General features: G+C 45.9%; 2 protein-coding genes across 2 annotated transcripts in view; both read right to left on the minus strand.

The window, feature by feature from the left end:
* The window catches only part of LOC148442105 (uncharacterized), a 252,714-nt gene that overhangs the window by 59,590 nt on the left and 167,684 nt on the right, over positions 1 to 25,440 (minus strand). The window lies entirely within an intron of this gene.
* On the minus strand, positions 74 to 25,428 carry LOC148442108 (uncharacterized). Its single transcript, XM_088464218.1, has 7 exons — positions 25,364 to 25,428; positions 8,257 to 8,405; positions 6,700 to 6,891; positions 5,575 to 5,653; positions 5,035 to 5,132; positions 4,630 to 4,874; positions 74 to 128 (listed from the first exon to the last, which is right to left on the minus strand). Exons 2-7 carry the CDS (start codon positions 8,332 to 8,334, stop codon positions 74 to 76), a joined length of 747 nt encoding a protein of 248 aa, XP_088320344.1. The 5' UTR covers positions 8,335 to 8,405; positions 25,364 to 25,428.

The raw sequence follows: 25,440 nt of genomic DNA on the forward strand, positions 1-25,440 counted from the left end.
GTGACGTACTGGGTGCAAATTTAGAGTAAAGGAGATGTCTCCTGGAGAAAACTGTCTGATGTTATCTTCTATTTTAAAATATGGACTCAAAATTAAATCTCCCTCCGAGGTCTTGATTGTGCGTCCATCTGTAGGAAATAAAATATATGTATAAAATTCCTACTATTACTAAGTTCTCAATGTTTAGTGGTTTTGTTTCTTTTTGCCAGATTACAAGTAATTGAACATTTACAAAATAACAAAGATGACCCTGGTCTTAAAATATGAGAACCACATCACCCAGCTCTGACAGCCCTCATCAGTTGGCATTGGGTATTTCATGGACTGTAGGTTTGTGCAGCAATATACTGTGGGTGGGGGGTATAGACAGCAAATAAGGGGTGTATGGTAGTAATGTGCAGCATATACTTTGGGTGAGGGGTATAGACAGCACATAAAGGGGTGTATAGTAGTAATGTGCAGCATATACTGTGGGTGAGGGGTATAGACAGCACATCAAGGGGTGTATAGTAGTAATGTGCAGCATACACTGTGGGTGAGAGGTATAGACAGCACATAAGGGGTGTATAGTAGTAATGTGCAGCACATACTGTGGGTGAGGGGTATAGACAGCACATAAGGGGTGTATAGTAGTAATGTGCAGCATATACTGTGGGTGAGGGGTATAGACAGCACATAAGGGGGTGTATAGTAGTAATGTGCAGCATATACTGTGGGTGGGGGGTATAGACAGCAAATAAGGGGTGTATAGTAGTAATGTGCAGCATTCACTGTGGGTGAGGGGTATAGACAGCACATAATGGGGTGTATAGTAGTAATGTGCAGCATATACTGTGGGTGAGAGGTATAGACAGCACAAAAGGGGGTGAATAGTAGTAATGTGCAGCATATACTGTGGGTGAGGGGTATAGACAGCACATAAGGGGATGTATAGTAGTAATGTGCAGCATATACTGTGGGTGAGGGGTATAGACAGCACATAAGGGGTGTATAGTAGTAATGTGCAGAATACACTGTGGGTGAGGGGTATAGACAGCACATAACGGGGTGTATAGTAGTAATGTGCAGCATACACTGTAGGTGAGGGGTATAGACAGCACATAAGGGGGTGTATAGTAGTAATGTGCAGCATACACTGCGGGTGAGGGGTATAGACAGCACATAAGGGGGTGTATAGTAGTACTGTGCAGCATACACTGTGGGTGAGGGGTATAGACAGCACATAAGGGGGTGTATAGTAGTAATGTGCAGCATATACTGTAGGTGAGGGGTATAGACAGCACATAAGGGGGTGTATAGTAGTAATGTACAGCATACACTGTAGGTGAGGGGTATAGACAGCTCATAAGGGGTGTATAGTAGTAATGTACACCATATACTGTGGGTGAGGGGTATAGACAGCAGATAAGGGGGTGTATAGTAGTACTGTGCAGCATATACTGTGGGTGAGGGGTATAGACAGCACATAAGGGGGTGTATAGTAGTAATGTGCAGCATATACTGTGGGTGAGGGGTATAGACAGCACATAAGGGGTGTATAGTAGTAATGTGCAGCATATACTGTAGATGAGGGGTATAGACAGCACATAAGGGGATGTATAGTAGTAATGTACAGCATATACTGTGGGTGAGGGGTATAGGCAGCACATAAGGGGGTGTATAGTAGTAATGTGCAGCATATACTGTAGGTGAGAGGTATAGACAGCACATAAGGGGGTGTATAGTAGTACTGTGCAGCATATACTGTGGGTGAGGGGTATAGACAGCACATAAGGGGGTGTATAGTAGTAATGTGCAGTATATACTGTGGGTGATGGGTATAGGCAGCACATAAGGGGGTGTATAGTAGTAATGTGCAGCATATACTGTAGGTGAGGGGTATAGACAGCACATGAGGGGGTGTATAGCAGTAATGTGCAGCATATTCTGTGGGTGATGGGTATAGACAGCACATAAGGGGGTATATAGTAGTAATGTGCAGCATATACTGTAGGTGAGGGGTATAGACAGCACATAAGGGGGTGTATAGTAGTAATGTGTACAGTTAGGCTGTCATGTTGTGTATATGTGCCATTACCAGGTGACATATGAAAGGTATTAGAGGAAGTCTATCTGTGGCCGTGTCCTCTGTCTGTCTCTGAGGCAGGAAGAACAGAACAGCTGGAGGGTGCGGGATGTCACATATGACGAGGAGATAACTAGACGAGGGACCACTCATTATCATAGATCCCCCTCCTCATTACCAATCCTCTGAGTCCCATTGTCCTATCCCGGTAACACTCAGACACTAAGGCACTCACACCACAGGGGGTAACTTGAAATCAGGGAGAGTGTACATCACACCCAACCCCCCTGCAGGGATACCCAATACCAGGGGACACACTAATGAGTTACCTACACAGGGGTTTACACCTACATTGTGGGTAGTGAGCTGTATTACAAGGACAGGACAGGAGGGGGTTGGGGCTCAGTACTGCGTAACGTCCTCTGGGGTGTGGAGTTTAGTCTCCTACAAAGAGATACTGGAGAGTGGAGCTTTGTCTCCTACCAGCAGGACGGTATTACAGGATGGTACAGTGGGAAGAAGTCCCGGCCTTGGTGGTGTTAGGCTGCTGGACTATGGATCTCCTCACACTTCTGCAGAACATTGCACCTGAGAGTTGTGTCACTGGATGGACATACAGGAGGTGATTGCAGTGACTGACATCAGTCAGTACTTGGGTTGTGGGCTGCTGCCCCCTGCCAGGTACATTGTGTGGGTAACATCTGATCTAGGGGACTGAAGATTAACATGGCAACTGCTTTAGGTACCACTTAGTATGATGTACTGTATTGTATTACTACCATAACACACAATAAAGATATAATTCTCTGTTGTCCTGTCTGTGCGATCCATGAACTGTAATATTATGTAGGTGTACGTAATAAGCTAAGTCTCAATACCCAGGTAACTAACACCAGCACATTGTATAGAGAGTGTGAGGGGGATGAGACTGATCAGACCTCTGGGCTGGTAACACACAGTGACATGATGTGAGGGGGGAGAGCAGGAGTATAATAGGGGCTGATGGCTCCTGATGTATGAGATACACCAGAGTGTGGGGAGGAGACTGGTCAGATCTCTGGGCTGGTAACACACAGTGACATGATGTGAGGAGGAGAGCAGGAGTATAATAGGGGCTGATGGCTCCTGATGTATGAGATACACCAGAGAGTGTGGGGAGGAGACTGGTCAGATCTCTGGGCTGGTAACACACAGTGACATGATGTGAGGGGGGAGAGCAGGAATATAATAGGGGCTGATGGCTCCTGATGTATGAGATACACCAGAGAGTGTGGGGAGGAGACTGGTCAGATCTCTGGGCTGCTAACACACAGTGGCATGATGTGAGGAGGAGAGCAGGAGTATAATAGGGGCTGATGGCTCCTGATGTATGAGATACACCAGAGAGTGTGGGGAGGAGACTGGTCATAACTCTGGGCTGGTAATACACAGTGACATGATGTGAGGGGGAGAGCAGGAATATAATAGGGGCTGATGGCTCCTGATGTATGAGATACACCAGAGAGTGTGGGGAGGAGACTGGTCAGATCTCTGGGCTGGTAATACACAGTGACATGATGTGAGGGGGAGAGCAGGAGTATAATAGGGGCTGATGGCTCCTGATGTATGAGATACACCAGAGAGTGTGGGGAGGAGACTGGTCAGATCTCTGGGCTGCTAACACACAGTGGCATGATGTGAGGAGGAGAGCAGGAGTATAATAGGGGCTGATGGCTCCTGATGTATGAGATATACCAGAGTGTGGGGATAAGACTGGTCAGATCTCTGGGCTGGTAATACACAGTGACATGATGTGAGGGGAAAAGCAGGAGTATAATAGGGGCTGATGGCTCTTGATGTATGAGATACACCAGAGAGTGTGGGGAGGAGACTGGTCAGATCTCTGGGCTGGTAACACACAGTGACATGATGTGAGGGGGAGAGCAGGAGTATAATAGGGGCTGATGGCTCCTGATGTATGAGATACACCAGAGAGTGTGAGGAGAAGACTGGTCAGATCTCTGGGCTGGTAACACACAGTGACATGATGTGAGGGGGAGAGCAGGAGTATAATAGGGGCTGATGGCTCCTGATGTATGAGATACACCAGAGAGTGTGGGGAGGAGACTGGGCAGAAGTCTGGGCTTCTATCACACAGTGACATGATGTGAGGGGGGAGAGCAGGAGTATAATAGGGAATGATGGCTCCTGATGTATGAGATACACCAGAGAGTGTGAGGAGGAGACTGATCAGATCTCTGGGCTGGTAACACACAGTGACATGATGTGAGGGGGAGAGCAGGAGTATAATAGGGAAGGATGGCTCCTGACTCCGCCACTGGACAGATACATTTCCCTCATTAGTTTGTACTGTTGTAGTGATTGAGCAAGAAGCATATATGACTCTTTTCTGAGTAAGTGTTTATTAATCACCTGTGCTGATATCTGTAGGGATTTCCTCCTCCTTACACTGCTGATCACCCATCACATACATCTCTTTTCCCTCTATATCTTCTGCCTTCATATCAGTCACATATGTCTCTTCTTCTCCCTCTGTATCTTCTGCCTTCATATCAGTCACATACGTCTCTTCTTCTCCCTCTGTATCTTCTGCCTTCATATCAGTCACATACGTCTCTTCTTCTCCCTCTGTATCTTGTGCCTTCATATCAGTCACATACGTTTCTTCTTCTCCCTCTATATCTTCTGCCTTTATATCAGTCACATACGTCTCTTCTTCTCCCTCTATATCTTCTGCCTTTATATCAGTCACATACGTCTCTTCTTCTCCCTCTATATCTTCCGCCTTTATATTAGCCAGACTTTCACCCTAAGTAACCCACAAAACAATAAAATAACAGTTTTAGAAATGTCAGATTTCATTAAAATTACATTAATTAGAAGAATTCTGGTTAATAAGACACACACAGCTTCCTACAGCTCATATAAAGACACTTTGGTATATTGGTGAGACCCTAAATCCCACCTACCTGATACTCCTGTGGGATCCTGTGATTCTCCTCTGTACAATCCTGTGAATAAAGCGGACGGGGACATCTCTCTGGGGTATTTCTGTTACTGGGTCCATCTGTAGGAGACACACAGTGACTGAGGGCCTGATTCAGCTTTGGGAATAAAGTGAGAAAGAGCACGTAACTGTGTACCAGTACAATCCAAGTTGCAATGCAAGGGGTGCAAATACATACATTATTTTGCATGTAGGGTAAATACTAGCTGCTTTTGCAAGTAGCCCACACATACTGCACAGCTTTATTTTTACACTGCAATTTAGATGTCAGTTTGGACACCTCCCTCCCAACTCTAAATCTCTCTGCTCATTATACATCTGCCCCACCTGCAGTGCAGCATGGTTTCACCAAGATGATCAGTTACGTGCTAATTCTCACTCTGTTCCCAAAGCTGAATCAGGCCTTGAGTACATTGTATATATGTGATTATCAGATGATGTGTGTATATAGGGGTCCCCACACCTGCTCTCCCCTGTACAATAAATTACAGTCTCCTCTTACCCAGTGATGTGAGGGGCCGGTGATTCTCCATCATCACATCCTTGTACAGACCCCTGTGTTCCTCTATATACTCCCCCTCCTGCATGGAGACATAGACAGTGACATCCTGACACCTTATAGGAACGTGACACACACAACGATACAGTCATCACCCAGACACATCCCCTGGTGTTACTGTATAATGTCCCATTCCCAGCAGTCACCTCTCCAGTCATCACCCAGACACATCCCCTGGTGTTACTGTATAATGTCCCATTCCCAGCAGTCACCTCTCCAGTCATCACCCAGACACATCCCCTGGTGTTACTGTACAATGTCCCATTCCCAGCAGTCACCTCTCCAGTCATCACCCAGACACATCCCCTGGTGTTACTGTACAATGTCCCATTCCCAGCAGTCACCTCTCCAGTCATCACCATGACACATCCCCTGGTGTTACTGTATAATGTTCCATTCCCAGCAGTCACCTCTCCAGTCATCACCATGACACATCCCCTGGTGTTACTGTATAACGTGCCATTCCCAGCAGTCACCTCTCCGGTCATCACCCAGAGATATCCCCTGGTGTTAATGTATAATGTCCCATTCCCAGCAGCCACCTCTCCGGTCATCACCAGACACGTCCCCTGGTGTTACTGTATAATGTCCCATTCCCAGCAGTCACCTCTCCAGTCATCACCAGACACGTCCCTTGGTGTTACTGTATACTGTCCCATTCCCAGCAGTCACCTCTCCGGTCATCACCCAGACACATCCCCTGGTGTTACTGTATAATGTCCCATTCCCAGCAGTCACCTCTCCAGTCATCACCCAGACACGTCCCCTGGTGTTACTGTATAATGTCCCATTCCCAGCAGTCACCTCTCCAGTCATCACCCAGACACGTCCCCTGGTGTTACTGTATAATGTCCCATTCCCAGCAGTCACCTCTCCAGTCATCACCCAGACACATCCCCTGGTGTTACTGTATAATGTCCCATTCCCAGCAGTCACCTCTCCAGTCATCACCCAGACACGTCCCCTGGTGTTACTGTATAATGTCCCATTCCCAGCAGTCACCTCTCCAGTCATCACCCAGACACGTCCCCTGGTGTTACTGTATAATGTCCCATTCCCAGCAGTCACCTCTCCAGTCAGCAGGTGAATGTTATTGTTGATGAGTTCCAGCATCTTCTGGTCATTGTGTCTCTCATGTATCAGTGAGTGAGGTGGAGGCACCATGATGGGGCTCTGGGCCCTGCTCAGTCCTCCTGACACACGGGGACGGCTGTTGGGAGTCTCATGCTCACCGGATTTCTTCTTCACTACTGTGTAATCCTGTGTATTGGGGGAGACATCAATGAGGAGGTCAATTAAACTCCATCTAAATGGGGCTGTTTATTTAGATGATCACTTTGCATTATATACAAGAAGACTCTATTTCACTAAAGCAAGTATAACAATCTCCTATATACAAGAAAATGTAGAGTATATAGTATCTCCTGCAGCTCCAACAACTTTGTGTCAGTGACAGAAAGAAAACAACATACTGCGGCCATATAATTCCCAACTCCAGTGAGGACTGTGGGACTGATACTAATATCTGAGACCAGCTCCCTGCTGCTTGCTTAATAATATAGATATAAGTGATGTCACTGTGACACTCCCAGATCCCCTCACCTCCCCAGTCATGTCTCTGTATTATTACTATAGATATAAGTGATGTCACTGGGATACTCCCAGATCCCCTCACCTCGCCAGTCATGTCCCTGTATTATTACTATAGATATAAGTGATGTCACTGTGACACTCCCAGATCCCCTCACCTCGCCAGTCATGTCTCTGTATTATTACTATAGATATAAGTGATGTCACCGTGACAACCCCAGATCCCCTCACCTCCCCAGTCATGTCCCTGTATTATTACTATAGATATAAGTGATGTCACTGTGACACTCCCAGATCCCCTCACCTCCCCAGTCATGTCCCTGTATTATTACTATAGATATAAATGATGTCACTGTGACACTCACAGATCCCCTCACCTCCCCTGTCATGTCCCTGTATTATTACTATAGATATAAGTGATGTCACTGTGACACTCCCAGACCCTCTCACCTCCCCAGTCATGTCCATGTATTATTACTATAGATATAAGTGACGTCACTGTGACAGTCCCAGATCCTCCTCACCTCCCCAGTCATGTCCCTGTATTATTACTATAGATATAAGTGATGTCACTGTGATACTCCCAGATCCCCTCACCTCGCCAGTCATGTCTCTGTATTATTACTATAGATATAAGTGATGTCACCGTGACACCCCCAGATCCCCTCACCTCCCCAGTCATGTCCCTGTATTATTACTATAGATATAAGTGATGTCACTGTGACACTCCCAGATCCCCTCACCTCCCCAGTCATGTCCCTGTATTATTACTATAGATATAAATGATGTCACTGTGACACTCACAGATCCCCTCACCTCCCCTGTCATGTCCCTGTATTATTACTATAGATATAAGTGATGTCACTGTGACACTCCCAGACCCTCTCACCTCCCCAGTCATGTCCCTGTATTATTACTATAGATATAAGTGATGTCACTGTGACATCCCCAGACCCTCTCACCTCCCCAGTCATGTCCCTGTATTATTACTATAGATATAAGTGATGTCACTGTGACACTCCCAGGCCCTCTCACCTCCCCAGTAAGCAGGTAGATGATCTCCAGGGTGAGATGTAAGATCCTCTCAGTCCTGTGACTCTCGTCCTTGTCCATCCTCAGTGAATCAGAGATTATATAGAATGTGTAATAAAGAGTAATAAAGACTCTGGTTCCTCACAGCAGGACTGTCTAGGAATATATAAAGTAAGTATAATAGACATCACAGAGAACACACATAACACAGTCAGACATATTACTCTGAGTGACCAGTAAGTCTCCCCTTTCCCCCCAGCCATAGAGCCCTGGTCAGTGTCTGTCAGAGGTTCCTGTGACCCAGCCCCATAAGGCTCCTCAGAGGCCATCACACAATGCTGTACTGTATAAGGTTACACCAATGCTCCTCTCCTGGCCGGGGGTCTTATTGCTCCCAGACACATATTTGGTGCAATTTGCTCCACGTGAATCTTTTACAAACACATGAATTAGGGATGTTGGGATTTTTTACTTTTGTTTTAAATTTATTCCAGAAACTGAGAGAATCTGTGACTATACTGAGGTCATACAGATAACAGGGGTGTGAGGGGAGAGTACACAGGAGAGCAGAAGGGGTGCAGATATGGGGAGAGGGAAAGTAACGTAGGAATACAGAGCACACAACAAAGGGTGTAACAGCTGTACAGGCCACTCCCTTGTATAATAGGACACCACGGGCTGCTCCCCCTGTATAAGGCAACTCAGGCCACTCCCCCTGTATAGAACAACAACATAGGATGTTCCCCCTGAATAGTAAAGAGAAACAGGCCATAATAGGCACCACAGGCTGCTCTCCCTGTACAGTAGGACACCGCAGTCTGCTCCCACTGTATAGTAGGACACCACAGGCCACTTGTTCAGTATAGTAGGACACCACAGGACACTCCCCCTGTATAGTAGGACACTACAGGTCACTCCCCTGGTATATAAGGACACCACAGGCCGCTCTCCCTGTATAGGACACCAAAGGCTGCTCCTCCTGTATAGTAGGATACACTGCAGGCTGCTCTAACTGTATAATAGGACACCGCAGTCCGCTCCACATGTAAAGTAGGACACCGCAGGCCACTCCCAGTGTATAGTAGGACACCACAGGCCACTCGACCAGTATAGTAGGGCAACACAGGCCACTTCCCCTGTATGGTAGGACACCACAGGCCACTCCCCCTGTATAGAAGAGTGCAACAAGCTGATACCGCTGTATAGGAAGGCATGACAGGTTGCTCCCCCTGTATGGTAGGACAACACAGGATGCTCCCCCTGTATAGTAGAGTGCAACAGGCCGCTTCCCCTGTATAGTAAGATACCACTGGATGCTCCCCCTGTATAGTAGGACACTACAGACTGCTCCCCCTGTATAAGACACCACAGGCTGCTGTCCCTGTATAGCAGGACACAACAGGCCGCTCTTCCTGTATAGTAGGACATCACAGGCCACTCCCCCTGTATAGTATTGGACAAATCATGCCAATCCCCCTGTGCAGTAGGACAATGCAGGCTGCTACCACTGTATAGAACACCACAGGCTGCTCTCCCTGTATAGTAGGACACCACCGGAAGCTCCACCTATATAGTGTAGGACACCACAGGCCACTCCCTCTGTACAGTAAGATGCGATTACCTTCTTCTGTTTGACAATGCAAGGTTGCATTTTTCGCGCTTGAGTTAAAAAACTGTTCCGTCAAGTCCTTTCTCCCTTATATAATAATACTACCACATATAAGTGTGTGGTGAGATCTGTTTTTCCACGCTGAAGTATCACTAAACAGTCCCCTCTTCTCTTTATATTATTACAACATATCAGTCTGTGGTAACAGCTGATTTAATCCCCCTTATATATCACTGTAGTCCCTTATCCTCTAAATATTAATAATATAGCGTTCTGGCTAGGCTGTTTTAGTGGGTGACCTGCCCGATTTCAAAGGGCAGAATGCACCCTGCCCCTTTTGCGGCGCCCTGTTGGCAAACCGCTAAAACAACATGCCGGGTGGTGACCCCACCTGCGGACTGCAGTGCCCCTCGGGTGGGAAAAATTGCGGTGCAGTGCTCACCACTGGTGAATATTCACAGAGAAGGGAGAGCTTGGGGGCAGCCTAACTGGGTCCCCAAGAGTGATGAACAGGGGGCGAATCATGCCCACTTTGCAGACGAGCGCTCAAGTGCCATACCCCTTGCCGAACCTAGAATGAACACTAATAATACCACATATCAGTATGTGCTGGGAGCTGTGTTATTCCCCCTCATATATCACTGTACAGACCCCTCTCCCTATATAATAATACCACATAGTGTGTGCTGGGAGCTTTGTTATTCCCCCTCATATATCACTGTACAGTCCCCTCTTCCCTATATAATAATAATACCACATATCAGTGTGTGCTGGGAGCTGTGTTATTCCTCCTCATATATCACTTTACGGTCCCCTCCCCCTATATAATAATACCACATATCAGTGTGTGCTGGGAGCTGTGTTATTCCCCCTCATAATATCACTGTACAGTCCCCTCCCCTATATAATAATATCACATATCAGTGTGTGTTGGGAGCTGTGTTATTCCTCCTCATATATCACTGTACGGTCCCCTCCCCCTATATAATAATAATACCACATAGTGTGTGCTGGGAGCTTTGTTATTCCCCCTCATATATCACTGTACAGTCCCCTCTTCCCTATATAATAATACCACATATCAGTGTGTGCTGGGAGCTGTGTTATTCCTCCTCATATATCACTGTACGGTCCCCTCCCCCTATATAATACCACATAGTGTGTGCTGGAAGCTGTAATATTTCCCCTCATACAGATCTGCCCAGCTATTTTGTTGCTCATGGCATGGCGTGAGTCGCGCCATGGACTTGTGGCGTGCAGGCCTCTGAGTCGCGCCATGGACTTGTTGAATACTGTGGTATTCTTCAACGAAGGATATGCTACAGCATGTAATTCAGTGCTTACCCGCTGGGTGGCGAGTGCTCCACTTTTGTAATTGCATGTAATACAGTGCTTAACCGCTGGGTGGCGAGTGCTCCACTGTTGTACTGTAATTTGTACTGAATGCCTTGTACAGAATGCCATACTGTTAAACTTACAGTAAATTGGATGGATATCACATTCACAGCATTTGCATGTACGCACAACCCATACTGTATTTTTAATGTCACATAATATACATACTGTATACAGTATATAGTACTGTACCATACAGTGAGATCTTATAACAGGATGCAAATCACTGCACATACTGTATTATACATACGGTACGGTGCAGTATCTGAATAGTAGAGAAGTTGCCCGAGTTGTTGTCACGGTATAACCGATACTGTAGATTAATGAGATGCATGCACAGCTTTCACTGAGATGGGATGAATTACAGTATGACAATTTTTTTTTTTTTATTAAAAACAGCAGCCGGAGGAGTGCACAAGGATGAGGCCGCTCTGTGCGGTTCACTGTAGCTGTCGTGTGGGCTAGTGGTTAGGTGATCACTTTGGTAGAATTATGGTCCCAGGTTCGATCCCTGGAAAAGAATATACTGTACCTTACCGTATATTTTTTTTATTGTCACTGTCGGCTCTGGACACTATAGTGAAACTACTGTACTTTAGTAGTGTTTTACTGTACGTGTTGTTGTTTAAAAGGCTGCTTAAAAGTAAGACATTACAAACTGATTGTGTTTAAATAGTGCAAAACTTTCATCAATGTCTGCGCTGTGGTGGCTGTCTGCTTCGAGGGGTTGCAATGGGATTTCATGCGCATGCCCAGTGGAGGGTTAACAATGGGATCGGTAGTTTGCAAAACGCAAACATGCGACAGCGTAGATGCGGTCTCAGCCTTACGCACCATGGCTACGTCCCTTGGACTGTGTCTGAGAGTGGTTTCCGACTGTGAGAGAGCGCTCTGTGTTCAAAGCTGACTGTGCGTTTGAAACGCAAAATAGCATTGCATAGCAAACTTATGACATTGGTGATGCTGCTCCGACCATGCACACTAAGTACGGTAGTAGTGGGATCTGTATGAGAGAGAGCTCTCTGTATTACACGTTTGGCGCTATGGTGGCTGTCAGCCATCTGCGATGGATTAGAAATGGAGGGGGGTACAATGGGATCTGTGGCGCCAAGCCATACGCCATGTAGCGCTATGCCATCACTGAGCATGCGCAGTTGGCTGTATTACTGCAGTCGGTACAAGTACTGTATGCTGTTGAATTTCCATCTCTGGCGGACGCATGCCCAGTAGGAGGGTTGCGATGGGATTTCTGGCGCATGCCCAGTGGGGCCGAGAGTCATACACAGTGCGCATCAGGTCCCTTCCCCCAAAGCAAGCAAGAGCCTCACCTTACCATAATAAAGGAAGCTTTGTTAATCCATTTACTGTAAGCAGTCAGCTCTGCCCTAGTGTCCTGAAAAGTGCTACGAATTGTGACCATTGCTAAGGACACCATCCCCCGTCTGCTAGGACAACTAGTGTGCCACAGAATAGTGATTTCATAACTGCAGAAACTGCTAGTGAATCTACTGTCTAGAATGAGAGACAGGGCTCTGTATCACAAACTGTGCGCCCAAAATGCAAAACGCAAACATGCGACAGCGTAGATGCGGTCTCAGCCTTACGCACCATGGCTACGTCCCTTGGACTGTGTCTGACAGTGGTTTCCGACTGTGAGAGCGCTCTGTGTTCAAAGCTGACTGTGCATTTGAAACGCAAAATAGCGTTGCATAGCAAACTTATGACATTGGTGATGCTGCTCCGACCATGCACACTAAGTACGGTAGTAGTGGGATCTGTATGAGAGAGAGCTCTCTGTATTACACGTTTGGCGCTATGGTGGCTGTCAGCCATCTGCGATGGATTAGAAATGGAGGGGGGTACAATGGGATCTGTGGCTCCAAGCCATACGCCATTTTAGTTTCAGTCGCAATATTGCTGTGTTTATCGTCCTGCTGCCTCGGTATGCCCCGTCCTTCACCCATCCCCGTAGAGGCTTATTTGTGAATCCAGTAACTATCACATACAGACACCGATCATTCCTAGCCTCCCGTTGCCCCTCATAGTTTCCCGTGAGTGACCGTCCTGTCCCCGCCGCCATCTTGTTTTGCTCGGCGGCCATTTTAGTTTCAGTCGCAATATTGCTGTGTTTATTGTCCTGTTTGTCTCCTTCATACGGTAGATGCATATTTGCGTATTTAGGGGCATACTGTATGAAAGCTTGATGTGAGATTAAATTGGGAAATATATATCACTAATTAGCTCAAAACTATCTTTTATTAAACACAGCCTGCAAAATGAAATTTACTAGTACAGTACAGTATATACCGGTGTACACATGTTACGGCTGATGTACAGTAAGAATGTAATACCCCCGTGTTTAAGATACTGAACATTAAATTATGTACTGTATACTGTACTCAGTCTGTATACTCAGTAACAGTACTGTAACGTATTTCTCTTGTTCTTTACACAGATTTTGTCGTCAAACATGGCAAAAATCAGCAAAGCCATCAGCAAGATAATTGCAAGCATGAAAAAAGAACGCAAAACAACACGACAGATCCAGGCCTGGCTGAAAGAATGTGGTGTTCTTGTTAGTTTACAGACTGTGCGCTATCATGCATTTGAGAGAACGCGTACCAGATATAGATTTCCTTCAAAATGCACATGGTAGGCACTTTACATCAACCTTTTTTCATTACAGTATACTGTATGTTGCTAGATTGCTACTGTATTGTGTTCCAATTTCAACACTAACTGTCCAATAATTGCTATATGCTCTGTATGTGTTCTACCGTAGGAGCGTCAAAAAGATTATGCACAAATTGAGTTGTGAGGATGATGAGCGTACAGCTTTACAAATCCAGCGTATTCTAAAAGCAGAATGTGACCTGGACATCTCCTGTTCCAGCATCAAACGGATGCGTAAGGAACTGGGATGGAGTTTTGGCCCTACAAGGTACTGTACATACTGTAAAATATATATATACTGTATATTAATAATGCACTGATTTTACATGACAGTAAACTAAAACTTGTTTTTATTCCACAGGATAAATCCCATGATAAGGGATGTTAATAAAGTAAAGAGAGTTGAACAAGCACGACAGTGGATAGAGAGTGGAGAGAATTTTAATTACGTAATTTTCACAGATGAAACTTCCGTTTCTCTCGAGAGGTTCTCAAGACTGTCCTTCCGACACCGTGCACATCTCTCACTTAAACCACGTCCGAAGCATCCGTTAAAGGTCCATGTATGGGGAGGTATATCTCGTTGGGGTGCAGGACCGATCTATATTTTTGAAGGTGCAGTACAGTAATGTTTGTTGTAAAAATTATTTACAGTCCTGTACAGTGTACGCTTGTTACTGACAATTTCTCATCTCTTTAGGGATCATGGATAAGACCTTCTTCCAAGAAAAAATAGTAGATTGCTGTATGGTGCCATTTGTGAGAAAATGCTTTCCATCAGGACATCGATTATTCCAGGATAATGATCCCAAACATTCGGCTTCAGCAAAATTCATGGAAGAGAGAGGGATAAATTGGGAACGCACACCACCAGAGTGAGTATTGTCCTATAGTACTGTATTAACTGTTTATTGTATCAAAAAGTATGTACTGTACAGTACCGAGCAGTAATTATTCTAGTACACTTTTTACTAAAGTACAGTACTCTGTGACTTAATATTTTTTTTTTACTTTCCTGTAGGTCACCGGACATGAATCCCATTGAAATGGTCTGGGCCCAGTTGAAGAGGTTCATCAGGTCTGATGTGAAACCAACAACTAAACAGGAACTTTTGGATGGGATAATGAAGTTTTGGAGAACAGTATTGACACGTGCCCAGTGTAACAATCATATTGATCATCTCCATAGAGTCTTACCAGTTGTCATCGAAAGAAACGGTCAAGCAACTGCTATGTAGCTTATACTGTACTGTATATAATTAGTAATGTGGAGAAGGGGTTTAACTTCCTCTTTTCAGTTTGTGATCCAGACTGCTAAGTACTGTACACTGTGTCCATACTGTATGTACAGTATTGTGGTTGTGTTTCTGTCCCTACATTATACAGTATTCTCCTAATTTATTTTATAAGCTCTTTATCTACAATAACTTTCCCTTACTGTACCTTATGTACTGTACTTCATACTTTTCCTTACACCTACTTTTACTGTACATTGCCCCCTGTTCCAAGGCACACATTGGCATCGTCACAGATTGTGCTGCAGCTGCCAGTTTCTGCTACTGCGCTTGACGTTGCCGTTTGTAATGCAGATGTTTCAAGTTTTCAGGTTCCTTTGGTTCATATACAGTACAGTAGCAGTGGCTGCTTCAACATCCACATCCATAGTTGCAGACATACAGTACTGTACAGTAGTGGGTGCACCGTGAATTGAGAGACAGGCTTCTACTGTACATCTACTGTATGGTTGGAGCGGCGGTCCCTTCGACATCAGGATAAGGTGAGAAAAGCATTTTTGATAATGTTAGTGCTCTGTTATCGTATTCAGACAGCTGGTGTTCGCCTCCATCTGGGGCACCCAAATACTGTCTTGTTTCATGTATTTTTTTTTATCGTTATATTATGGGCTGTGGGCCTAGGGGCACTGCTTACAGTATTTCACCACCAGGCTTAATTATAATACAAATTAGTTATTAATAAATTTGTTAGTCTGGTTAGTTAGGGCATATATTAATGTGGAGAAGTGGATTAGTGTGACACTGTTAGAGCAGGAAAGGGCCCTGCATGGCGTATTTTCTCTCCTACAGTACAGGGTGTGTGGGATCAAGCAGGATGAAGAACAAGAGCATCTCCTGTGAGAACCTGTGTGTCTCTTTTACTGTCTGTTTGTCTCTGCCTATCCTCCTTTCTTCAGGGCGTACAGTGGACCTTGCACTCCGATGCAAGGTAGAGTCTGCACCTGGTATAGGTGAAACTCTGGTACTGTAGTCCTCTGTTCAGTAGGTTGTATCGGTCGGCATTGAGGAAGGACTGTTCTCACGTCATCTCCTTCCTCCTACTGTATGTACTGTACAGTAGTCATGTCCGTGTCCAGCTTGGAATTCCAGGACATGCCAACAGCAGAAGAAAGAAGCGGGGGACAGTAGAGGACTATGGGGGTGGAAAGCTAAAGAAGTCCCCCCCCTCTGTACAGCATGTTACTGTAGGTTAAATAAAAATTGTCATTAATTTATACAATTGGTGTTTGTACTGTATGTAATTCAGTCTTTAAGTGCGCCTGAGACCCAACACGTGCATCTGTCATTAAAAAGGTACAAAAAGTCAATAGCAGGGGTGTATCGTACTATTGGACAGGATTTCACTCACCAGAGGCGCGCCGGCCAATGGGGGTTGCCGCCCACAGTCATATACTGACGTTTTCAATTTAGGGGTGGTCTATTTACTTTTTTTAGCCGGTCTCGTCTTTTCACTCCAAGGAGTGTATTTACTGTACTAAGCAGTGTTAGGAGACAGAGTGAGAAGTGATAAAGTGATAAGGTGTCAGTCAATCAGCTCCCAACTGTCATTTTTCAAACACAGCCTGTGAGATGACAGTTGGGAGCACATTGGTTGGCACTTTTTCACCCATTGGAGCAAAAACACGTGATTGGCTAAAAAAAGTTTAGCAGATTACGTCATTTCACTAGGCGTAAAATTATCGTGGCATTCAATTTGAAAGCTTTTCTGCCTACCGTAGGCGGGAAGTCAATGCAATGTACAGTAAGACAGTATGTGAAAAAGTTTCGCCTACTGTATGAATAGCAGGCGGAAAAAATTGGTGAATTGGGGTGCAATGTTGCGGGAAGCCTTCAACGTGCAGCCTTAAGACAGTCCCCTAAAGGTACTGTAAACTGCGTAACTTTTTTTTAAAAAAAAGGCAGAACACACTAAAAATTCACTTTCATTTTGGGGGCGGAAGAAAAAAAATTGGGGGTAAAAAGTGAAACTTCTAGGGATAAATTTACTAAGATGGGAGTTCTATTCAAGAAGTTACTGTACTGTATGTTGCCCATAGCAACCAAACAGATTCTACTTCTCATTTATCTACAGTAGCACCTTCTAGAAGATACAGTAATACTTCTTAATAGCACTCCCATCTTAGTACATTTACCCCCTAATATATAAAATGTACTGAGTTTAGTAAGGGTTGGATAACAATACTGAACAAAAGTAGCGAAGACTTAAAAAAAAAAAAAAGCGCTACATGGGTATACTGTAGATCTGGGCATGCGTCTGAGATACGATGACGTACAGTATTGTAGGAAACACTCAAGCCAGGTGCAAACTTGGTATTGCAGGCGGCTGTAGTGTAATGGTAAATAATCAAACCAATACATTACACTGCCTGTACAACCCTTTTGCGGGTTCGAAACTTGAAAGGTTACACTTTTTATTTTTTATATTACACAGTCAAGGTTACACTTTTTTGTCATAAAGTACTGTGGCATAGAAATACCAGAATTTCTGGATAATGTATTAGTGAAGATTTAAAACAAAATAAAATTACTGTATACAGTATATACTTTAAAGGTCTCGAATCAGCGGGACAAGAAAAGGGTAGATGCAGTAGGGCTAGGCATTAGCACCCTAGACTACTGCATCTACTGTACTGTAGTTCCTAGAGTCATGGAATCACTACAATGTCTACCGTATTGTACTTACTATAATACAGACAACTGGGCATGCGCAGTGCTATGAGACTCAATACGCCACAGTGTAACGCGCAACTAGCAATGCGGTATACTGTATGGCGTACTGTATGGAGCAACAAACTACAGTACTGTAGCTGGGCACATCTACAGTACAATATATTGATTTTTGTAAGGGTTGGATAACAAGACTGAACTACAGTACTATAGTGAACATTAAAAAAATAAATTAATTTATCAAGGTCTCGAACATAAGGAGAGAAGTGTAAGCAAGACGGATCACCTAACCCCTTGCTCACAAGTCTCTCCTAGTAAGAATTGCATCTGTCCTCTACAGTACTTTATGTGACATCTACAGTACCATACGATGAAGTACTCAGGCGTCTGTAGCGTAGAGGTAAGAAATCGAACTTCTACATTGCAGACGTCTGTACAACCCGGTTCCGGGTTCGAAACCTGGAAGGTTAAACTTTTTTTTTTTTAATATTATTAGACAGTCAAGGTTACACATTTTATTTTTAATATTATTATTACACAGTCAGTGTGTAATACGGAGATCCCACTTTCACTGTGTGTGAATCATGACCCGCTACTGTATGATCTTCCATACTGTACGCCATGGCATAGCGCTACAAGGGTATGGCTATGGCGCAGCACAACTGGCAATGCATTGCAACCCCGCCACTGGGCACGCGCCAGAGATCCTATTTGTACCGTAACCCATCAGAACTGGCTATAAGTTACCACAACGCAAACTGTGCTAACATTGACGCAATTTTGCGGTTTAAACGCGGAGTCAGTTTGTACTATAGAGACCCCTCTCTTATACAGAGTCAACTATCAGTTACTAAACATATTAAATTACTAAAGTTTCCAAGTCTAGGACAGCATTTTCATTGACGCAAGTTTGCGCTCTGCATCACAGTTAGTATGTAATAAGCAGCCTTCCCTACAAACTGTACTGTAGCACCTTATGAAGTCATGAATTTACTATTGTGTATACTGTGCGGTAAGTCTCGGACAGTGCAGAATGGCACAAATGTGAAAATTCAACAGTTAGCAATACAGACAACTGGGCATGCGCCATAAAATAGCGCTACTTAATGCATGGCTTGGCTCCACTGGACATGCGGCACACATTCCATTGTGATTGAAACCCGACCACTGGGCATGCACAGACATTGACGCAATTTTGCGGTTTAAACGCGCAGTCAGTTTGATATACAGAAACCAGTCTCTTTAACAGGGCCCATTGCCACTTGATGGTCATAATAAATCACTATAATGTCCATGTTTATGTCAGCGCCGACATTGACGCAAGTTTGCGTTCTAAAGTACAGTACTGTATGTACAATAATAAAAATCCTATTTTCGCTGTTTGACTCCCGAAGCACTGGGCAGGCATGCGCTCCACATGTACTGTATTAATACTGAATATTTTAAGTGAAGATTTTAAAAATAAATTAAAAAAACATACTGTATTTTCAAGGTCTCGAACCCACGGAACAAGAAGAGGGGAGAATCAGTGAGACTAGGCATTAGACCGCTAGGCCACACGCTTCACCCATTACTAGAGTTCTGTAGTTTGTAAAGTCTAATGTCTAAGTCCGGGACAGTGCCGACAGTATTTACATTTGCGCAAACACAGTATGATTTCAACCGCACAGTCAGTGGGTAATACAGAGCTTAATGATTTCAAACTGGATTAGACATTCTTCTACCGCTTTATTATACCGTACATTCCTGATTCCATGTGGAAAACGCTGTAATACTGTATAGTGTACTGAATCACCGCTTCTGTCAATCATCGGGCGGTGATACAGAACATACCGTACGGTACATTGGAAATCACACGCATGCTCTATGTAGTTTAGGAAAAGTGACACCTGGTGGGCAAAATGTTGTATTACACGTACTGAAATCACACGCATGCGCTATGTAGTTTAGGAAAAGTGACACCTGGTGGGCAAAATGTTGTATTACACGTAATTAAATCAGACGCATGCGCTATGTAGTTTAGGAAAAGTGACATCTGGTGGGCAAATTGTTGTATTACACGTAATGACTTTTTTCACTACTAAACTGTCTTTGTGGCGCGACTCATGTTGTGTGGCGCGCCATGCGTGGCGTGAGATATAACGCTGTGATGCCACGTTATAGCTGGGCACATCAGTATATCACTCTACGGTCCCCTTTCCCCTATATAATAATAATACCACAGATCAGTGTGTGCTGGGAGCTGATTCAAACCGCTCGCTAGAGGCGTTCGCATGCAGCCGCTCAGCTGCTAATATTTGCATAGGCTGTGAGCGCACGGAAGACATTAGTACGCCCACTATGTTTTAGCGTGCGACGGCAGTGCTATCGCAAGACAGTTTAATGACGCCCCCTTTTCCTTCGCAGCATACGTCATCTCCAGGAAGTATATGTAAAATCAGTAACATCGAGTGCCATCGGAGCCGCTCGCATCACTTGTGGTTGACCCTACCCCGCCGCAAGCACTGCGGCACTCGCAGTGCTTGCGGCGGGGTAGGGTCAACCACAAGTGATGCGAGCGGCTCCGATGGCACTCGATGTTACTGATTTTACATATACTTCCTGGAGATGACGTATGCTGCGAAGGAAAAGGGGGCGTCATTAAACTGTCTTGCGATAGCACTGCCGTCACACGCTAAAACATAGTGGGCGTACTAATGTCTTCCGTGCGCTCACAGCCTATGTGTTTAAACAAGCCAGGAGACGTGTACAATGACGCAGCCTTGTAATTATGGACACCAAAAAAAAGCCGCTTTGACGCTCAGACACAACTGAGTTCGCACCACCACTCCCCCGTTTTCCTGGATCTTCCTGTCACCACCCACAAACGGCACATTCTGTCACTCAAAATAGCGGGCCGTCTGTGTATTACAGTGATCGCGCTGAGTGAAAACAATTGTGGGTCCCAGGGACCCCTCACTTTAAAAAATTGGGGTCCTACTTCACAGTTTCTGGGTCCCATCACATATTATGGGGGGTGAGGGAAGGCAACAGTTGGGACAGTGCTGCGGGCAGGTTGCAGTTGGTGTAGAGGGGCTTGAGGGCAAAAGCAGTTGGGGTAGAGCTGGAGGTATAGGCAGTGAAAAGTTGGGGTAGAGCTGGTGGTAGAGTGAAGTAAGTGCCACGGGTAGGAAGGGGTAAGTGCACACAGCAGTTGTGACAGTGCTAGGGGGCAAGTGTAGAAAGAAGCTTGTGTAGTACTGGTGGGCAAGGATGGAGTAAGGGTAGATAGCAGTTAGGGCGATATAGGGCGTGTGTAGTACTGGTGGGCGAGGATGGAGTAAGGGTAGATAGCAGTTAGGGCAGTATAGGGCTTGTGTAGTAATGGCGGGTGAGGATGGAGTAAGGGTAGATAGCAGTTAGGGCGATATAGGGCGTGTGTAGTACTGGTGGGCAAGGATGGAGTAAGGGTAGATAGCAGTTAGGGCGATATAGGGCGTGTGTAGTACTGGTGGGCAAGGATGGAGTAAGGGTAGATAGCAGTTAGGGCGATGTAGGGCGTGTGTAGTACTGGTGGGCAAAAATGGAGTAAGGGTAGATAGCAGTTAGGGCGATATAGGGCGTGTGTAGTACTGGTGGGCAAGGATGGAGTAAGGGTAGATAGCAGTTAGGGCGATATAGGGCGTGTGTAGTACTGGTGGGCAAGGATGGAGTAAGGGTAGATAGCAGTTAGGGCGATATAGGGCGTGTGTAGTACTGGTGGGCAAGGATGGAGTAAGGGTAGATAGCAGTTAAGGCGATATAGGGCGTGTGTAGTACTGGTGGGCAAGGATGGAGTAAGGGTAGATAGCAGTTAGGGCGATATAGGGCGTGTGTAGTACTGGTGGGCAAGGATGGAGTAAGGGAAGATAGCAGTTAGAGCGATATAGGGCGTGTGTAGTACTGGTGGGCAAGGATGGAGTAAGGGAAGATAGCAGTTAGGGCGATATAGGGCGTGTGTAGTACTGGTGGGCAAGGATGGAGTAAGGGAAGATAGCAGTTAGGGCGATATAGGGCGTGTTTTGCGACCACTGCTTATACTATGTAGTTACATTTTACTTTTTATTTTCACACTTCTGCCAAAGTTTACTTATATGGCAAATGATGAGGTATTATGATTTTAAACACCAACATATTCTAGCAGTGTACCATCAAGCCGCACTCTAAAAACATTTTACTCATGGAGCACTCTATACATAAACATTGCACAGGCTACAAGCTGCTAGAACTACAACTCTTCCTGCAGATTCCTAAACACCAGGCTGATGATGTGTTTAATGAGAACAAAGTAAGACTGGCAGGACAAAGGGGTGTAGCTAGGGGTCCAAGTGCCCCTGGCAAAGGAAGGAACTGGCGCCCCCCCATATTTTCCCCTACCACTTGTGCCCTGTGATTGGTGTGTGTGGGTTTTGCCAGCCCTAACCCTCCCCCTAGTGCCTAAAACTAAGGGCCTGATTCAGAGCCACTCGCTGTTTGTGAGCGCACGCTCTGAATCAGGGCGAGGAGTGTTTTATTTTTTTTTCCTGTCCACTCGCTAAGCAGTGGGTGCCCACCCACAGGTAGTGCGAGCGGGCAGGAGATGGTCGCGTTTATCGTGACCATCGGCATTGCGAGGAGACCCTAAGGTAGGGACTCCGCACTCACAATGCCGAGTGATGTCAGTAGGGCCGCCTTCGGGAACGCCTCCATTTGTTCAGCCACCCCCCCTACCTGCCTACAAAACGGGGCGAGCTGTCGATCAACATCGACAGCCGCCCCATTTTGCTGCGAGCCCCGGAGCGAGTGAAGGTCTCACTCGCTACGGGGCTCGCGTGTGCGCACTGGGGCACCATCGACTAGCTTGTGAGCGGGTCTGAATCAGGCCCTAAGCCATAACCGTAATACTTACTATTGGGATTCCGGCGTCCCAACAGCTAGGATAATGACTATAACCCGTGAGGGGTGTGTAGAATTCAGACAGGATGGGAAAATGAGGGGAGAGCGGTGGATTTGGAGAAGAGGGGAAGCTGGGATATCCTTGCTACAATTCACCTTCCACAGACCACATCGCACACACATACACTGGGAACCTACACAACCTTGTGCACCCTGACACAGGAACTCACTTAAATGCTGTCATGCATGTACACACGTGCATGGACTTATGGGAGATACCAGCTTGGTACCAGAAGAGTATTCTGAGAATATACAGTACTCACCAAAGTGGACTCACTTGTGATTTTTCACCTCCATTGCAGCCCAGTGTGCAAGGGCAGCAACTATGCTACTACAAACGTGGGCACTAGTTTTTCTCCAAGCAGCCACCCATCCTAATGAGATCATCAGCTGGGAGGAGCAGCAGGACTTTCGCAGCCAATAAGAAGCCTCCTGCTCCCAGCAAGTAGGTGCAGCTGCCGCATGGAGGAAGCGGATCAGCGCCCTGTCCTCTGTGGAGTGTTATTTTGCACATCCTGTGTATGTGGGACCGGTTCCGACTGTATCACCTATGTGGCGTCATGCCCGGCTCGGGAGGAACTTCACTGCAGCGCAGGGAGGGCTTGTAAAGCCTTCCACTGCACGGCTTATTGAAATTATGCCCGAGACTTAACCCCCTGCACATCCGGGCGGGCAGGGGGGCAGCACATGGTGGTGGCCAGGCAGTGGGGGGTTAATGGGCGGAGCCTCAGACAGACTAATTAAAACTAACTACTGTCTCCAGCCCAGGCTTGGTGACGGATACTTTCTGTGTGCTTGATGTGAGCCAGCTCAGACGCTAACCTTCCTCGGCTTTGCAAGCCGCGTAAGGTGGAAAGGAGGAGGAGGGGAGAGTCCGGCTGAGATTGGGGAGAGAGAGCTGAGCTCCCTGTAATCACCGCTCTGCGCTCCGCTCCCAGCTCTGCAATGAGTGACCGCGTGCAGACGTTACTCTGAGTCTGACCTGGGACAGGGGGAATGCAGGGTGGAGACGCTGACTCACTGCTGCTGCTGCTCCCGGGCAGTGGGCGAGGCTTGACAGTCCCAGGTCGGAGCGTGGTGGGACGGCTGGTGTATGACTGACAGGTTAGACTTAACTGCTGTAGCCAGAGATTGGGAGAGGAGACGCCGCATGGTGGAGCCTATTTAATGAGAAACCGACGGCTATTGGTTGAGAAGACACCGACGGCGGTGACTGACTTCGGCACAGAGCACAGCCCCACGCAGCGCCTCCTGCAGGACCCACTCAGTTTTTAAAATCGGGTCCGCAACTTCCTGTAGTGCGTAAATACGCGCTATAGTGCATATTTTGTGAACACTGCCGATGCAGCAGGGGGGCTGATCATCAGTACACCGCACACGCTCCACTACGCTCTGCAAGTGGGGGAGTAATGCCCATGTGGGTGAAGTAGTAATATCCCCAATGGGAGTCTACATTTTTTTTTTTTTAAATAAAATATTATTATATATTATAATAATACCACATATCAGTATGTGCTGGGAGCTGTGTTATTCCCCCTCATATATCACTGTACAGACCCCTCTCCCCTATATAATAACAATACCACATATCAGTGTGTGCTGGGAGCTGTGTTATTCCCCCTCATATATCACTATACAGTCCCCTCTCCCTATATAATAATACCACATATCAGTGTGTGCTGGGAGCTCTGTTATTCCCCCTCATATATCACTGTACGGTCCCCTCTCCCTATATAATAATACCACATATCAGTGTGTGCTGGGAGCTGTTATTCCCCCTCATATATCACTGTACAGTCCCCTCTCCCCTATATAATAATAATACCACATATCAGTGTGTGCTGGGAGCTGTGTTATTCCCCCTCATATATCACTGTACAGACCCCTCTCCCCTATATAATAAGAATACCACATATCAGTGTGTGCTGGGAGCTGTGTTATCCCCCCTCATATATCACTGTACGGTCCCCTCTCCCCTATATAATAATAATACCACATATCAGTGTGTGCTGGGAGCTGTGTTATTCCCCCTCAAATATCACTGTATGGTCCCCTCTCCCCTATATAATAATAATACCACATATCAGTGTGTGCTGGGAGCAGTGTTATTCCCCCTCATATATCACTGTACAGTCCCCTCTCCCCTATATAATAATAATACCACATATCAGTGTGTGCTGGGAGCTGTGTTATTCCCCCTCATATATCACTGTACGGTCCCCTCTCCCCTATATAATAATAATACCACATATCAGTGTGTGCTGGGAGCAGTGTTATTCCCCCTCATATATCACTGTACAGTCCCCTCTCCCCTATATAATAATAATACCACATATCAGTGTGTGCTGGGAGCTGTGTTATTCCCCCTCATATATCACTGTACAGTCCCCTCTCCCCTATATAATAATAATACCACATATCAGTGTGTGCTGGGAGCTGTGTTATTCCCTCTCATATATCACTGTACGGTCCCCTCCCCCCTATCTAATAATAATATAATTTATAATGGACACGTTACCTGGCTCCGGCTGTCAGGAATGTCTATGACAAAATGGCAGCTAAAGCCCCTGTGGCCCCGCCCCCTCTGCTCTGTGA

The sequence above is a fragment of the Taudactylus pleione genome, unplaced genomic scaffold (genome assembly GCF_031769625.1).
Source record: "Taudactylus pleione unplaced genomic scaffold, aTauple2 ptg001616l, whole genome shotgun sequence".
Classification (NCBI taxonomy): domain Eukaryota; kingdom Metazoa; phylum Chordata; class Amphibia; order Anura; family Myobatrachidae; genus Taudactylus; species Taudactylus pleione.

Excerpts from the sequence above, each read along its gene's own strand:
- LOC148442108 (XM_088464218.1), bottom strand. The coding sequence starts at position 8,334 with ATGGACAAGGACGAGAGTCACAGGACTGAGAGGATCTTACATCTCACC. Across the intron at positions 6,892-8,256 it reads TCTACCTGCTTACTGGGGAG|GATTACACAGTAGTGAAGAA; the intron begins GTGAGAGGGCCT and ends CCCAATACACAG. Across the intron at positions 4,875-5,034 it reads GGATCCCACAGGAGTATCAG|GGTGAAAGTCTGGCTAATAT; the intron begins GTAGGTGGGATT and ends TGGGTTACTTAG.